At 51.6% G+C, this 18000-nt stretch overlaps 1 protein-coding gene across 1 annotated transcript in view; it reads left to right on the top strand.

Moving 5' to 3' along the window:
- The window catches only part of PDE9A (phosphodiesterase 9A), a 94149-nt gene that overhangs the window by 57490 nt on the left and 18659 nt on the right, over nt 1-18000 (top strand). The window contains exons 5-7 of the mRNA XM_028126504.2: nt 4977-5031; nt 5926-5996; nt 13175-13259. Coding sequence (XP_027982305.1) covers nt 4977-5031; nt 5926-5996; nt 13175-13259 — 211 coding nt within the window. The remainder of the gene's footprint in view (nt 1-4976; nt 5032-5925; nt 5997-13174; nt 13260-18000) is intronic.

Here is an 18000-nt window from a genome sequence, read left to right as displayed (position 1 = left end):
TGATACTGCGTTTTTTACAAATTGAAGGTTTATGGTAAACCCGCATCAAGCAAGTCTGTCGGCACTATTTTTCCAGCAGCCTTTGCTCACTGTCTCTGTGTCACATTTCGGTAATTCTTGGAATAGTTCAAACTTCTTCATTATTATTATATTTGAATTGCTACAATTTCATGATAAAATTTTAACAGATGAGAAGTTTCTTCTTATGGATGAGCAAAGAAAGCGGTTCCTTTTTTTTTTTTTTAAGATTTTATTTAGTTATTTATTTGAGAGAGTGAGCAAGCATGAGCCAGGGGAGGAGTGGCAGAGGGAAAGGGAAAAGCAGACTCCCCACTGAGCAGGCAGCCCAGTGATGTGGGGCTCGATCCCAGAACTCTGGGATCATGACCTGAGCTGAAGGCAGACGCTTAAATGACTGAGCCACCTAGGCACCCCAAGAAAGTGGTTTCTTGAGATGACATCTATTCTTGGTAGATGCTGTGAAGATTGTTGAAATGACAACAAAGAGTTTAGAATATACATAAACTGAGTTGATAAAGCAGAGGCAGAGTTTGAGAGGATTGACTCCAGTTTTGAAAGAAGTTCTACCTTGGGCAAAATGGTGCCAAACTGCACTGTATGCTATAGAGAAATCCTTCATGAAAGGAAGAGCCCATGGGTGCAGCAAAGTTCACTGCGGTCTTTTTTTTTTTTTTTAAGGTTTTATTTATTTACTTTGACAGAGTGAGAGAGACAGCGAGAGAGGGAACACAAGCAGGGGGAGTGGGAGAGGGAGAAGCAGGCTTCCCGCGGAGCAGGGAGCCCGATGCGGGGCTCAATCCCAGGACCCTGGGATCACGACCTGAGCCGAAGGCAGACGCTTAACAACTGAGCCACCCAGGCGCCCCAACTGTGGTCTTATTTTAAAAAATTACCACAACCACCCCAGCCTTCAGCATCCACAGCCTGACCAGTCAGCAGCCATCCATACGGAGGCAGGACCCTCCACCAGCAAAAGGATTGGGACTCACTGAAAGCTCAGATGACAGAGTTTTTTAGCAATAAAGTATTTTTAAATTAGAGTATGTACATTTTTTAGACATCATGCTATTGCACACTTAATATACTGCAGTATAGTATAAACATAACTTTCATATACACTGGGAAACCGAACAATTCATTTTGACTCAGTTTTTGAGGAGGTCTGAACCTGTACCCACGATATCTCCAAGGTCTGCCTGTAATAGGTCTTAAAATCAGACTGATTCAACCCACTTGATATTCTTTTTTTAAATTGCTTTAGCTATTCTAGTTCCTTTGCGTTTCCATATAAAAGTTAGAATAATTGTGTCTATTTCTACAAAAATCTTGCTGGAATTTTGATAGGAATTATGTTAAACCATATATCAGTTTGGGGAGAATTGACATCTTCACTATGTGAAGTCTTCCAAACCGTGAGTATGGTATGTCTCTTCATTTATTTAGCTTTTTCTTTCTTTCTTTCATCGGTGTTTTGTAGTTTTCAGCATACAACTCGTGTATGTTCTGTTATATTTACACCTAAGTTTTTGGTTTTGGGGGTTTTTTTTTTAGTGTTTATGCGGTAGTATTGTGATTTTAATTTCAGTGTCTACAGAGTCATTGCTAATATATGTAAATACAATCAATTTTGTATATATATCTTGTATCCTCTGACCTTGCTGAACTCATTTTTTAGTTCTAGGAGGGTTTTTTTGTAAATGCCTTAGAATTTTGTGTATACAATCATGTAATCAGCAAACAGAGATAGTTTTATTTCCTCCTTTCTGATCTGCTTTCCTTTTCTTGCCTTGTCGCACTGGCTAGAACTTCTAGAACTTCTAGCACAGTGTTTAATGAGCATAGTGAGAGCAGACATCCCTGCCTTGTCACAGTTTAAGCAAGAAGCTTTCAGTCTTTCACCTAGTGTGAGCTGTAGTTTTCTGGTAGGTGTTCTTCATCCACTGGAAGAAGGTCTCCTCTATTCCTGCTTCTCTGAGAGTTTATGAAATGAACAGATGTTAAATTTTTTTCAAATGTTTTTATAAACTGATATGATCATGTGTTTTTTTTTTCTTTAGCTATCAATATAGTAGATTGCATTCATTGATTTTCAAATATCGAACCAGCCTTGCATCCCTGGAATTAACCCCATTTGATCTTGGTGTATAATCATTTTTTTATATTTTGCTGAATTCAAATAGCTAATATTGTGTTAAGGATTTTTACATCTGTATTCATGAGGAATAATGGTCTGTCCCTTTCTTTTTTTGTTGTCTTTGTCTGGATTTGGTATCAAGTTAATACCGGCTTTGTAAAATGAATCGGAAAGTGTTCCCTCCTCTTCTGTTTTCTGGAAGAAATTGTTTAGAAATGTGTTAATTCTTCTTTAAATAGGATTCTCCAGTGAAACCATCTGCACCAGGAAATTTTGTGGGGGGGGGGGGCTTTAAAATGAGAAATTCAATTTCCCTAATAGTTTAAGGCTGTTCAAATTACCTATTTCATGCTGGGTGAGTCGGGTAGTTCATGCTTTTCTAGGAATTGCTCCATTTTCCTCTAAGATTTCAAATCTCTGTGTGTAGAGTTGTATGTAGGGTTTCCTTATTATCCTTCAGGGTTTGTAGTCATACCCCCTTCATTCCTAATACTGCGAATCTGTGTCTTCTCTGTGTGGTATTTTTGCCAATCTTGCTAGAGATTTGTCAGTTTATTAATATTTTTAAATAACCAGCTCTTGGCTTCACTGATTTTCTGCATTGTTTTACTGTTTTCTTTTTCATTGATTTCTGTTCTTTATTACTTCCTTCCTTTCTTCTGCTCTTGCTGTGCGTTTATTTTGCTCTTCGTTTTCTAGGCTCTTAGATTATTGAGTTGAGTTTCTCCTCTCTTCTAATGTAAGCATTTAGTGCTATAAATGTCCCTTTCAGCACTGCGTTATCTATGTCTCACAGAGTTTGGGTGTATTCTATTTTCATTTTCATTCAGTTCAGGGTCCATTTTTATTTCTTTTGAGATTTCCTCTCTGACCCATGAATTACTTAGGGGCGTATTGTTTAATTTCCAAGATTCTCCTATGATCTTTCTGTTACTGATTTCCAGTTGGATTCTCTTATGGTCAGAGACCATATTCTACATGGTTTCAGTTCTTTTAAATTTGTTGAGGTTTTCTTTGTGGTCCAGGATGTGTCTTGGTCTGTCTTCGTCTATGCTTCCTAGGCATCTGAGAAGAATATGTGTTCTGCTGTCGTTATGTGGAGTGGTCTCTTTCTTGTTTGATGGGCTTCTCAATTTATGTCAAGTCTTCAAGGTCATTAACTCCCAAAGGTTATGCAATACATTATTTCTCCCAAGGATTTCAGAATAAGTGATCTAAAATCCTGCTGAGTTCACCAAGGAAGCCCGTGAAACTTTCTCACTGGTGGCTCTTGTCAGGGGAGTCACTTTCTCTTCCCTGGTATAAGGGTAGGCCTCCCTGAAGGCTAGGGCCTTGGATCAGCTAGCAGCTCCACACAGGGCTCTATGAAAATTTTACTCTTACGGTTTTGAGAGATACAACAAGACATCATTTTTCTTCTTCTCATCCAGTCTTAGAATGCTAAAGCCAGAGAGAACCTTGGGTCATCACCCATTCATTTGGCAAGTGAAGGGATGAGAGGTTTCAAGAGGCTAATTTAGATTGATTGTTTTTTAATTACTTTTCATGAAATTAACATATGTTCATTATAGAAATGTGTTAGATATAGAGAAACAAAAATAAGAAAAAAGTTTATATATAATCTTACAACCAAAAAATAATTACTATCATTATTTTGGAGTGTATCTTCCCAATGTCTTCAAAAATGAGATCACACTGTATTACTGTTTTACAATCTCTCTCTCTCTCTTTTTTTTTTTTTTTGCTTTAACAATAGACATGAACATTTTCCAGAATGTTATTTCTGATAGCAGAATGTATTTCCACAGACCAGATGTACCATCACTTATTTAATGTCTCCCTGATGGACACTTCGGCTGTTACGGTTTTCACTAGGTTAAATAACACAACGATGAACATTTTCTATGTGCGTACACGTCCTTCTTCCTAGGAATGGATCATTAGATCAGAACATGGGAACATTTTTTGCTCTTGAGCCCCATCACCAAACTGGATAATTGAGATTTTTTGTTCGTTTGGGTAGGTTTTGCTTGGTTTTCATTTGTTTGGGTTTTAGCAGAGGGCTAGCCAACAGAGAGTACATGACTCAGGAGCAAGTCTTATGTAGGTTCTCAGGGTTTTAGGGCGTGAACAAATGGCCACCTGGAGCCAGGGCCAGCTCTCTCCCTTCCCAGGAGCAGGGAGTGCTGGAAAGAACAGTGCCGTAAGCATCTGTGCTTTCCTATGAGGCCTCTGGCACGGGGCCCAGCCAGGAAACAGGAAAACTGGCAGGTTATATTCAGCCTGGGACCTGAACCTAGTGAAGCCACCACCCAGCCCAGGGTTACGTGCCAGGCAACAAAGGGACAAACTTGCTTACCCCAACCTGCTTCCTCTCTCCAGGACCTGCCATGAGATGAGAACACTGTGTTTTACATTTGAAATATGCCTTGAACTCACCTTGTCCTAGTAATTACCCCCATAAAGTGGAGCAGGGCACTAAGTGAAAACTTCCTGTATTTAGAGACGCAGTCCTGCCTGCTTTTTATGGCTGGTGCAGACTACAGGAGGACCAGGGTCCGGTCACTCTGCCGAGAGACCTCTGAGAGACGGGTTAGTGGGAGCAGGCCAGGAAGGGAAGGAGCGTCTGAAGGTGGACAGGAAGACTCCAGGCCCTGGAGAGGCCTTAGCGTGCTGACGGTGGGCCCGAGGGTCCCTCCAGGTAACCCAGGCAGCTCTGTGCCACAGCGTTGGGGCCACCTGCCCATGACATTCCGATTCGGGCCACCATGATCCACAGACTTTTCCCCTTCTCCATCTGTCTTTCTTTTTTGGTCCGTAGAGAAAGAAGAACTAATCCAGAGTGTGCTGACCCAGGTGGCAGAGCAGTTCTCAAGGTACAGAATCTTCTAGACACATAGTCCCTGGAGAGGTATGCCTGTCTGTGCACGGCAGTGGTGGGCCCTCGCCCGGAGGCCATGTGGGCTGGCAGGCTCCGACACATCACTCACCTGGAGGAGTGGCCTTCCAGACGGAGTCCTTTTATGACTTCTGTAACGAAGCCAGGGCGGATGGGGGCCAGGAAGCAGTCCCCTTTTACCAAAGACCTCGGCAAGTGGGCACTTTGAGAGTGGGAGCTCGTGTTGCTGAGACTTTTCTGCACTGGCTCTTCGGGGACTCAGAGTTCAACCTATGAGAATTGACACCATTTTTTAAGTGGGCTTTAAAATAAGCATTGCCATGGAGATCCTGTGTAGACGTGGGACTTCTTTCCGTGATGAGTTATCCTACCAGGTCCAAAGGAATGCTTTCCATTGCTCAGTCACTGCACTGTGGTGTCTCACTGCCCCAGGGGCCTGCGGTGACACATCCTTAAAGGCCGAGTGGTTACAGTGAACGGGCTGGAGTCTGGAGAGGGCACACCGGGTCCCCTGCAGGGGTCTGTGCCCAGCAGGGCAGGGGGCGGGGGCTGGGCCGTCCCTGCTGGGAGCAGGGGTTGGGGGGCCTCCCTGGAGAGCAGGTGTGGGGGAGTAAACACACCTGCCAGCCTTTTGTCATGGAAAACAGGCCCGGGCGATCCTTTGAGGGTGTGTTTCTTTCCTCCCTGCCCTTCAGAGGCCTTGAGCGCCCTAGCGCCCTAGCGTCCTGTGCCCCCTACAGGGGTGAGCCCACGGAGAGGGGGGTGGAGCCCACTGGGAGGCCTCGCCCAGGGCAGGGGGTGCAGCAGAGGTTTGCCACGCCCATTTCAACTTTGAGAATTTTAAGAGTGATGACTTTTTTTTCATTCCTAGAGCATTTAAAATCAACGAACTGAAAGCAGAAGTCGCAAACCACTTGGCCGTGCTAGAGAAGCGAGTCGAATGTGAGTGCGGTTTCTGTTTCCTTTTTGCTTGTCTTTTAACCTCTGTTTAAATTAACTGCGTCTCCCCCGGGGCTGAGTGGCGAGGGGAGGGAGGGAAAGCTGGAGGTACGTGGGAATGTCTTCTCTTTGTGAATGCTTAAAAATTACCTTTGATGCTAATGGAGGCGAGAGCAGTGAGCATCTGTTTATACTGTGAAAGTCGCTTGGTGACCAGTGACAGGTGAGGAGCGCACGGTGCCTCGGGCCGCCGCCCCTGCTCGGTAGCAGCACGTGGAGGCGCTCCTTCGGCGCAGAAGAGGACAGAATGAAAACTCGAAGCCCCCCAGACCGGCCTCCTTGGGAGAGGACCTTCTGCTGCACATCTTAGTGTCTCTTTTTACATAAACGAGGCAAGCCAATACACACAACTGTTTGAGGAATATGCCTGCCAAATCGTTAGCTCTTGGTTCCCCGTCACCACTGAGGCAAGCAGAAAAACTTCCAGCAACCAAGGAGGGTTGGTTCGGGTCTTGACTCAGGGACCAAACAGCTGAAACTGGGAGGGGGACATCTTCCATCTCTCACCCTCTGTGTCCTCGTCCATGAAATAAGGAGCAGTGCTGGAATTCTCACGCTTCACGACTCCCCATCCAACTCACACATCTTTGTCAATGTCAAGGCAAAGGGCAGCCTGTTTATTAAGCTCAGGGATGACGAGACCAAACCCGAACCCAAGGCCGGCAGGGCTGTGGCGTCCCCGGACGGCATCTGGCTGATTCGTATTCACAGGACCCACTGAATGTCACTTTCCATATTTGTATGAATTGCTTGGATTTTGTTTCAAGAAGAATACTCAGGATCATGCAAAAACCTATTCACCTTAATAACTTGAAACGTGACTTACATAGTCCTACTTCTCAGAGTATGTTGGCATTCAGAAAATCCATTTGATATTCTGTCTTCAAAACCGATTTATTTTCTCCATTGATGACGAAGAAGCCACAAAGAGATTAAGTGACCCGCAGAAGCTCATCCAGCAAATTGGAAAAGTAAGTAAGACTGAGGTCCGGGCGGGGCCACTCGAGCCGTGCAGGATCCCCGGGGCACCTGGGAGGGCAGGTCGGGAAGCAGCCACACATGCCGGTTGCGGCTGCATTCAGCAGAAAAGGGGTTTCTTCCTAAAGGATTCTGGGGAGCTACCAGAAGGCTGGGAAGTCTCAGTAGCAGGGCTCGCTCGGTGACTATGCAGCAGGAGCAAGATCCCAAATGCCTCGCAGAGCTGATGCCGTGAGGATACCACATCTGAGCCCCAGACTCACGCTGTCTCCCCAGCACCCAGAGCTCTGTGCTCAGACCCCACTGTCCCCATGGCCACTGCTGCAGACATCAGGCTGCTTCCTCGTATACTGGCCACAGATCCGAAGTCTGGACGGAGCAGGACCGTGTGCCCATGCCCTGGCTGCAGGGGAGTGCGGTAGCTTCCTGTGGCTCTCTCAATGGAGTACCACAAACTGGGGACCTTAAAGCAACAGAAACGGACTGTCTCACCACTGTGGAGGCCAGAAGTCCCAGACCAGGAGGGCGGGAGGGGGTGCAGGGGGGCGGTCCTTCTGGAGGCTCCAAGGGAGAATATGCTCTGGCTACGGGCGGCTCCAGCAATCCTTGGCTTGTGGCCACATCACCTCAGACCACCTCGTCTTCACACAGCCCCTCCCGGAGTCTGTACGTCTCAGGCCTTGGGAGGACACCTGTCTTTGGATTTAAGGCCCACACTCATCCAGGATGATCTCGTCTGGAGAGCTTAATCACTTATATCTGCAGGAACCTTTCTCTAAATAAGGTCACATTCATGAGCTCCGGGGGTCAGGATGTAAGCATATATCCTTTTGGAGTACACAATTCAACCCACTACAGTGCGCGTTTGCAGTGGGAGGCAAGCTCAGCTTCCCAACGAGCCCCATAATGTAAGGAATTCTCCAGATGCTGTGGGAAAGGATTCAGCCAAAGAACACAAAAAGCATTTGCTGCTGATTCACCTTCTATGTTTACAGAAGCGCAGAGTCGCCCAGATGCACCCGGGGCCGGCAGGTGCCTCCCGCTTGGCCCCCTCTGGACCCATGCCAGCTTACCCCTCCCCGCCCCCCTGCCCCGTGTCTCTCCCAGAAGCAGCACCAGCTCCTGCCTGTCCTTGCAAACAGGAAAGTTGAGAAGGCCATTAACGAATTTTCAAAACTCCTCCAGAACACTGTGTTGACCTCAGCTGCTGAGGCTTCTGGTATCTGGCCATGGAGACAGTGATCAGGCCGAGAAGTGTTTTGATTTTGCCTCCAAGCGGTGTGTGAACTGAGGACTACAGGACCCGGCACCTCGGACCTTCTCCCCTCGCTGGCCTAGCCCCAAATCCTCCAGAACTCGCTCTCCCTGTAGGCCCTCGTGTCAATCACATAAATCATGCAAATGCACACAGGTTGCCTGGAGGGCGCCTTACCCCTCCATGCACGGGGCTCAGGCTGGCTGCATACACCGTGATTAGCCGTGTTGTTACTAGCCAGCTCCAGAGACCTGGGCACAGCAGGAACGGATCAAGGTAGCAAGAAGGGAGGAGAGAAAGGTCGAAGAGCCGTGGGCCGAGATAGCGACTTGGCAGTGGTCAGGTGGGAGTGTGAGCAATGGATCCTTCCATAGCCCCAGCAACCCCACCTCCTGGCTGCCCCTCCCTAGTGGGAACACAGCCCCCCAAGGACATGCCCGTGACTCTGACAGACTCCCACGCTCATTGAACTCTGCCAGGCTTCAGGCGTGTTCGCCCCTGGCACTTCTGGCTGGCCCCTTCCCGGTCTCCAAGCCCCCTGCTCCCTAGCACAGAGGGGGCAGGGTGCCTCACCTGTGCTGAGCCCCAGGGCTGTGAGCTCCAAAAAACCACCCAAACACAGCAGTTCCTTAACCCAAAGATGTGAGTATCCGGGGCATGGCAGGGACCTTGGAAGGTCCTTCTGAGGAGAAGGGTCCTGATGCAGACCCCTCACGCAGGTCCCATGGGAACTGGTCATCCCTGCTACTCAGACGGCAGTCCTGACCCTCCTGCGCACTAGGAGGGTTGTTGCCAGGTTTGCTGTACTGGGCCCGGGCCAGACACGGACTCTCACATGCACGCTCACATGCACGCACGCACATTGTACACACATGCTCACACATATAAACACATGCATGAACATGCAGAGACCTATGCACACAGCTGCTTGCACACAAGCTTATGCACATGCACACACGTAAACACATGTGTGAACGCGCAGAGACGTGCACACAGCTGCTTGCCACATGCTTATACACACACGTAAGCACATGTGTGAACATGCAGAGACATGCACACAGCTGCTTGCACAATGCACACATGCCTGCGTGCATGCTTACACACATGTGAACACGCGTGTGAACACACAGGGACATTGGCACTCAGCGGTTGCGTGCACATGCTCATATGTAAGCACATGTGTGAACATGCACACACATGCCTGCACACATGCTTACACACAAGTGAACATGCAGGGGCATGTGCACACATCTGCTTGCACACATGCACACATGTAAACGCTTACACGAAGATGCAGACACGCAGGCACACACACCCTCACACATACACACACCCCCACATGCACACCTCACGTGCATGCATGTGTAAACACAGAGACACACGCACACACGGAGGCACACGTGCTGTGTCTGGTACACGGGAGCTGCTATTTGTTGCTGTCTGTGCTTGAGCTGAAGGAGCCCTACGGCTGGGACTGGCCATGTCTAAGCCACATTATGCTGGTTTGACTTGTTTTAAGTGGATTTCCTGCTTTTTTTTTTTTTTAACTTCTAAACATAATTCCTCTGAATCAAATATAAATATCTGAATTTCTCTTAATTCAGTTTAGAAGCTTTTCTTCCTTTTTATCTAAGTCGTTTTCCTTCTTCAAGGGTGTCTGAGGTCTTGCTTAGGTTAGAAATTATTTCACAGACACGGGACACCCAGGTCCTCACCTCGCTTCCCGGTTGGAGATGAAACCTCATGGGGCCTCCACCTCGTTCCTTGTTTGTGGGATGTGGCCGCGGTGCCCAGCGCCCTGCTCCGGGGCCCAGGCCTGGACCAGACCCCAAACACCGGGAGAGCTGGCCCGCGGGACGGAGTTTAATGCCGGGTCACACAAACAACCCGGAAGACTCGAAGCGGAAACCCAAGCTGTTCTCTGTGTCACCCGGGACATGTGGCTTTTGCGCATTCTTTGCCGAACCCTCTGGAGGAAGTGTTGGAATACAGCTGTAGCCATACGTGTATTTAACGAACTTCCATGAGCTCTGCAGCTGAAGGAGGGTTTCGCCGGCTCTGGCGGCCTCTCGGGGGAGCCCAGCGAGCCGGTGGGGAAGGGGAGGGGGCAGAGCAGCCTCCGTGGCTTGTGCTATTGCCTCTGCCCACTGAACCCCTTCCCCAAAGCCGGCACCCCTCTTCCAGAATCATTCCCAGAGGTTCTCCTTCAGGGTGACCTGTGACTTGCAGAGTACCCCCCCCCCGCCCTTCATGACTCCCGAAGTCTTAGAGGGGACCGCCAGGCTCGCAGGGATGTTCCTTGTCGGGGGTGCTCCAGCAGCCCTCCAGGGCTCTAGTTTGGGCTTCCGCTCTGTGCCCACCTGTTTAAAGTTTGCAGGTGGACAGATGAGGCTGCCCTGTAGGGACCTGACATCCAGCCTCACTGGAGAGCTGTCTCCAGGGTCTGTGCAGGACTTCTCAGGGGTAGGGCCCTGCTCCTAGGCCGGGCCCTCTCCCTCCTGTGGGACCGGGGCAACGCAGGGCTGGGACAGGCCAAAGCTAAGCTGTGGAATCTTCCAGAAATGGCCTGGAAGGGGCGGGAGCAGCGGTGGCGGGTGCGTGGTGCTCCGGCTGCCGCCCCCGCCGCCGGACCCCCCCACCCCCTGTGTTCTGCCTTTAATCCTGTGACATGTTTGTTCTGTCCATTGATTAATGCCCAACTTTGCCATCTTGTTACTCATTATCAATTTCCTTGGCAACAGGGCTCTTCATAAGCGTAATCGCCATGAATTCTGAATCTCTGGGATTCAAATTAGTGATATTGTTCTGTGTCGCCCAAAAGTCTGAATTTGAACATCACCCCCTAGTAAATGGCCCGGAAATCTGATCTACATGAACCAATATTGAATAATCAAAACTTACACACCCACCAAAAGCCATGAGCCAGGAGGCAGCTGCTAACACCGGGCGTGTCCTAAATTTACTGATGACAGTAAAAAGCAAATGAGAAAACACAAGCAGCATGATCCCAATTTTGTCTCTTTAAAACTCGGGATGGACAGAGAGCTGTTTCCAACGCACGGGGGTGGGAGAGAAACGCCTGGAAAGATCCACACCACTGTACATAATAAATGGGTTGTTCTCTGGGCCAGTAGGACTGTAGATAAATTTTACAACATTCTTCTTGGAGATGCTCTGCATTTCCTATGTATGTTTAAAATGCAGTAAATGTAACCGCGGACTTCGGCAGGCACAGCCACCCTGTTTGGACTTTATACTGCTTGTTTATTTGCTTTGAGGATTGAAGTCTATACCACATACCAGAACTCTTCTCCAGAACTGCTTACTTTCTGGAAATGTCTGCCCTTCACATGTCAACAAGACTGAGCTCCTTCCCACGGACATTGAATCTGCCATGTGCTGAGGTCAGCGTCCCCGCGGCAGATGCAGCTGGAACTGTGGCTCCCCTGCGTGCCAGCCTCCTGCAGTGTGGCCCAGGGCCTGGACACGGCGCTCTGGGAGGTCCAAACCAGAAGGGGTGGGAGCTGGTGTGCTTTTCTCCAAGAAGGACCTTTGGCTTCCAGCCACTTCCCAATGGGGTCCATGATGCAAGGAAGCGCAAAGAACACCCTGTTCCAGAAGGCGGTTGTGGGCTCTTAGTGAGGGAGTGGACCATCCCCGAGGTCGAATTCTCTGTGTTTCCCCACCTGGCTGGTCCCAACCCCTTGCACTGACAGCCCTGGGCTTTGGTCCCGTGTCCTGCGGGGGGGTAGCCTTCGGTACAACATCCCCCGAGTGGCACAGAAGCAAGTCACCAAAACCACGTCCGAATATCAGATCCTCCAGATTCCCACCACTTTGGGCAGAAAGAAGCAATATTTTTGGTAGCCTTGCCCCCACCTGAACCCTGACCCTGGAAATGCTTGGAAAACTGCCCCGGGGAGCTTGGGGTTCGGGCAGGTTGCCTTGCGTTTCTCCTCTGCAGACACTTGTCGTGGGAGGGGGTTGTTTTTCCTGGAGAAATCATTCGCATCGTATTTTTAGGTATTCAGACCACGCTTGAGTAAAAAGGGGACTACAGTAGCATCGTGGGTAGTATCTTTTTGCATGAAAATTGAGGTGTGATTGCAGAGTCGCAAAGCAAATCTCTTCTGTTCCCTAAAAGCTGACTTGAACCTGAAAACCTCTGTGAAGCCACTTGCTCAGTAGCAGTATTTCTGGGCTACGTGTGCACCCGCCAGAGTGAAGGTCTTGAAGCTGAGCGCTCGCTGGGAGGCATGAGCTCCAGTTCGTTCTTGGGGGAACAGTGGTGTCCGGACTTTGTAGGCCCTCTTCTGCAGGGGGCTGTGAGAACGTGAGCGAGCCCGGCTCTGCTCACCCTTGGCCGGCCCTGTTCGCGTCCCCCCACATGAAGTCCACACCTTCTCCCGGTTAACTGCTCCAGTGGGACCTTAAAATGGGAAGGTTTTATAGCAATATGAGCTCATCCTTGCCAGGAAGGCTGGGGTGTTGCCCCCCGAGCTTCTGGTCATGTTTTCATGCACTGTGGCCTTATTTCCTCCTCTTCTTTCTGGGATAAGAGATTTCTTTGTCCCCTGTCCCCAGCTGGTGCTTGGAGGCCTGGAGACAGAAAGTGGGGAGTGGGTGCAGGAAGACTCGGGATTGTGGGGAGGGGAGCAGGGGCTCTGCCCTGCAGAAACCGCAGGGAGGGGTGCGGCGGTTCATGCTGGCTCCACACGGGACAGGCCCACCAGGCCAGAGTCCTTGCCCCTGAGCTGCCGGCACCCTCCGCAGCAGGGACCCCGGCAGGGGCCAGAGCCAGCTTTCTCGCGGGGCCAGTCCCAGTCACCAGCCTCTCAGGGTCCTCTGCGTGTCTCCATGGCAACCCCCTTGTTTTTCTTTGTCCCAGTGGAAGGCCTGAAAGTGGTGGAGATCGAGAAATGCAAGAGTGACATCAAGAAGATGCGGGAAGAGCTGGTGGCCAGAAGCAGCAGGTAAGGTCAGGCCTGGGGAGAGCGGCCCTGCACATGGGCCCGGGGAGGGGGTGGCTCTGGGCTGCTCCCCCCGACGCGCTGCGGCAGAGCCGGACCCAGCTCCGGCCGGGGTGAGCGCAGGGCGGAGGTAGCCCGGCTCCGGCTGGGGTGGGCTTGTCAACTGCACAGTCTTAGATGGAGGTGAGGAGGGTGGCTTCATTTAAAGGGGGAATAATCCTCCCGCAGATCAAAGTGTTAGGACTCACTTATCCAGCCTGAGAGAAGCTGGCATTGATTTTTAAAGAAAGGGCCCGATAAGAGGAAAAGGCATTTGGCTCACGGGGAGGGTGTCCTGGTGCCCGGAGGCCATGCTCCTGTGTGGACTTCCCCAGAGCTCAGAATAGCAGGGCACAGGGGAGATGCCACAGGGCCTCTGGCCATTCTCCACACAGAGATCACCTGTCGTGCAGAACGAGGGGTTCTCCCCTGGGGAGCAGAAATTCGTGGAAAAAAACACCCCGGGCTTCCTTACACCCCCTTGAAGGCAGGTGTTTGTACAGGACCCTCTGCCAAAACTGTGGTCCCAGCAAGCATTCGGCGTGACAGCAGAGATGAATGGGGGGGGGGGGGGTGGCGCGGGCATGGAGCGTGTAAGTGTGGGGAGCTCGGCGGCATTTAGTGGGGACAAGGAACCGAAGACTAGCCCTGCGCACCCCCCCAGACTGTCCCTGAAAGCTCACCTCCCAGTTTGAAGATCATTCGCGGGTCTTAAAACGTTGAGGGCGACCCGCTTAGTGAGGGAGGCCAGCCGCGTGGAAGGCTCTTTGAAGGCAGGAGGTGAAAGGGAAGCTGACGGTCCCATGCGAAGCCGAGGGGCTGGCTGGCCTCGGCCGGGCTCGAAGCCACGTTAGTGTGGTCTTACAGGGACCACGCCACGTTTCTATCATAACCACTTGGCACCTGATATGGATTTGGAGATGTCTCATCCCATGTGATTTGGAAAAGTCAGGGTGAAGGACTTTGTGAAAATTTGCAGAAAATTGCGAGTGAATAATTCATGCTGGACACATCCCCTTAGTGAGAGGCTCTTTGGGGGCAGGAGCCAGAGGCCGTCGTGGGACCGGCTACGGGCCCGGGAGTCGGCTGGGCCAGGCTCAGCAGGCCGGAGGATGCTCAGGCCCTCTGCGGCCGGGGTCACGTAGTCGCCCTCTAGCTGCCACGCGCCCTGGCCAGAGTGGGTGTGTCCTGGGCAGCAATGGGGCCCCTGAGGTCCCTTCCCGCCTCCGTGGGCGTCACCTCACTCACAAACATGCCGACCTGTGAGCCCACAGAGCACCTGCGGGAGGCTTTTTAGAAGGCAGCCACTTGCCCCTCCTCGAATGACTAAGGCCTGCCGCCTGCCCAGAGCCGCCTCGCTGGCCCCGTCCCTGCCCCCGCGTTCCGAGGGGCTCCCTCCAGCTCCTGCACCTTCCTCCCATCCCGGGGAGGAGGGGCGTGTGCCGTCCTGGGGCTCCTGCCACCCGGATTGCCGAGGGAAGAGCTCGCCGGGTCCGGGTTGTCCTGGCGTCCCGTGGTGGCCACAAGAGCACCACGGTCCGGGGGCCTGAAACAACAGAACCGATGGCCAGAAGTCAGAGACCAAGGTGTCCACAAGGCCACGCTCCGTCTGAAGGCTCCAGGGCGGATCTAGTCCAGCCCCTCTCGGAAGCTTCTGGCGGCTGTTAGCAGCCCTGGGGGCTCCTGGCTGGTCTGTGCGTTACTGCAGTCCCGGCCTTCACACGGCCTTCTCCCTGCGTGTGTCTCTGTGCCCAGATGTCCCTTTCTTAAAGGACAACTGTCTTCTTGGATTAGGGCCCACTGCCCCAGTGTGGCCACGTGTGAAGTCATGACACCTGGGATGACCCTCCTTCCAAAGGAAGTCACGTGCCCAGTCCTGGGGCTTAGGACTCCCCCTTCTCACTTTTGGAGGACATAATTCAACCCACACAATAGCACGAGGGGGGATACTCCCAATTTTAGAGCACATGGGACGAAGCCTCCCCGCCGGGAGCCAAGAGGCAAACCGTGACCCACCGGCACCCGTCTAGCCCAGTGGGCAGAGCCGAGGCGTGGCGGGTGCCTGGGCCCAGCCGAGGGTTGAAGCGCTCTCCCTCGCCGCCCAAAAAGTCCATTTTTAGAGCTCCCAGTGCCGTAATCCAAAGAGAAGCCTTCCCGGTGCCCTAACTGCTTCTAGAGGCGATGTTCTCGGCAGACGGTATTCACAGCATCCCACGGAGGTGAGAGACGGGTAGGTGTGACTCTTTAGTCACAAACAGACGGGGTAAAGCTCTCAAACGTTGCTGACACGTTTAGGAAAAGGAAACCAGGTGGCCTGGGCCCGGGTCTAACCCACAGCCACGCCACCTGCCCCGGGCCCTTCTGGGCCCCACACAAATGGCCCTTCCCTTTGCTTTACGGAGACGTGAACTCAGATGGCCAACAGGAAGCCACGGGCATCCCCCCGTCTCTGTTGTCTGCAAGGTTCCGTTTTAACCACGCAGGGATGCCGTGCGGCATGTCAGCGTCCCCAGCACCAGGCTCCTCCACACAGGGCTTCGCTTGGGCTGGGGGCAGAAACAGGCACCCCGCACAGCTCTGGTTCCTGGCTATCAACCCGGCTAGACGGCGGTCGGCCTCCCTGGGGGGACAGATTCTGCCCCGTGCCCGCACAGATGGCTAACGAGCCTGAAGGGCGGCCCCACGATCGCCCCCCCACGAGCACCACCCAGCTGGGCCTCCGTGCCAGGGGCCCTCCGGCTCTGGGACGCCCCCAGACCAGGCCGTGCGCCTCCGAGACACACGCCTTGGGTTTCCCCGGGTCCAGTTTCCTGCCTAGCTGTGCAGAGTGGAGCTTGCTGCTTCACCCCAGGTGGGGGAGGGCTCCCCAGGGCTCCGGGGGCTCCAGTCTCCACTTCCATCCCGAACAAATGACCTTGTCCACCAGACGAGCCACGGGGTGGGGCGCTGGGAGCCCAGGAAATGAAAGCAAAAATGAGCCCCAAATAGAATGAAAAGAAAAGGCACCATGCCAGGGGCTCTGTCGCTGGAGGAGGCTGGTTCCCGTGGCAACGGGGCACAGAGGGAGCAGGCGGGCCGCCTGGCCGAGGTGGGGGAGGGTGGCGGGAGGCGCCAGGCACGCAGCAGATGCTCCTGACACCGGGATTTTCAAGGAAGCAACTGGATTCCAGCAGGCGAACCATCTTGCTTTGTGCAAGCTTCCCCTCCCCGCCCTCCCAGGAAATACGGCCTTCGTACACGACACGTGTGGGGATGTCTGCACGGGAGAGGCTAAGCGCAGGGAAGACAGGGTGATGCTGTGGTCTCCGTTCTCAAGGACACAGACCAAGCTCGTCACTGCTCAGAAACGTGTGGGGGGCGACTTCTCATTTATAGGGCAGCAATGGGAGACACCTACCTGGTTGGTGCCTTTTAGAGGTTCACGGGTTACTTTTGCTGAATCTGTGTTAAAATCCCCTCCCCACACGACGTCTGATGAGTTTTGTAAGCATCGCGTTGAGGGAAAGAATAGCAGGACGCCCAGAAAATTGTACTGAAGGCTCCTTTATCAGAAAGGACACAGAGGTATTACTCTGAGTTTGCAAGTAGCGGAGCCCCCAGGTAAAACCTCCAGACTGTACGGATGAGGGGGCAAGCCCCACCTGAAATCTGGATGCCGAGCTGCCCCGATGTGTTTCTGTGTATAGAGACCTCCTTTTGAAAAGAAATACTGTGTTGTAATCTTTTTTTCACTTACTACACTGTGAGCAATAAATGGATCAAATTTGAACCAACATCCAGTTCATACGTTTTCCCAGGAAGCCACAATGCACGCTCATCTCAGCCCACCAAATGTGTTCTCTTCTCCTCGAACCTTGGTAGATTTTTTTTTTTTTTGCATTGCTTTTCAGCCCATACTGTATACAACATTTCTTTTTCCTCTTTCCCCAAAAACCTTTTTACTTCACATAATACGTGTCAATATCTTAACACATAACAGTCCGTCTTGTTGACGTACAGTGATGGTTTAAATTATTTCCCTCTCAGCAACATTGAGGTGGCTTCTGGTTTATTGTGTTTTTACAACAGATGACGTTGCAGTGAATACCTTCATGCACAGAGTGGTTTGCTAGCATCTAGTTCTTTTCTTAAAATACATTCCCCAGCATAGACGTACAGGCTTAAAGGATAGGAATGTCTCATGGCTCTTACTGTGCGGGGTATTGAAGTGCTCTCCCAGGAGACAGGACGTGATCTACAAAGTGTGTAACGTCTGAGGATAAGGGAGTATGTTCCGTTCCAGGAAGGGAGGGTTCCCAGGTGGGGAGAGGGCCACATCCAGCCCCGGGTACCACCGGGCTCAGCACACTCCCCCCTGATGCTGGACGGTAGCTTCCCTCCAGAGTACGCCTGGCTGGATTTGTTCTGTCCTTTTGCGGGGGAGGGGGCACCTCGATACTTAGAAGTGAAGGGAAACAGAGTCAGGAGCCCGATAGCAAATTAATCTCTAAAGGTAGGTACGGGGGGAAGCTGGAAACATCCTAAAAGTCCATGGTGGGGATTGGATTGGCAGCACAGCACCCCCCCAGAGGCACCCCAGAAGGACGTGCCCTTGACACCGAGCTCTGGGGAGCAACAAGCAGAGAGTTTGCCTTGAGCAAGGTGAAGAAAACAAGTAGCAAAAGAGTAAGTTTGAGACAGTTCCATTTTTGTTAAAAATCCAAGG

The sequence above is a fragment of the Eumetopias jubatus genome, unplaced genomic scaffold, assembly GCF_037043125.1.
Source record: "Eumetopias jubatus isolate StellerSeaLion01/CBP00866 unplaced genomic scaffold, mEumJub1_p1.0 scaffold_1, whole genome shotgun sequence".
Taxonomy (NCBI): Eukaryota; Metazoa; Chordata; class Mammalia; order Carnivora; family Otariidae; genus Eumetopias; species Eumetopias jubatus.
The sequence above is the reverse complement of the archived record's forward strand: the minus strand, read 5'-3'. Positions and strand labels throughout refer to the sequence as shown.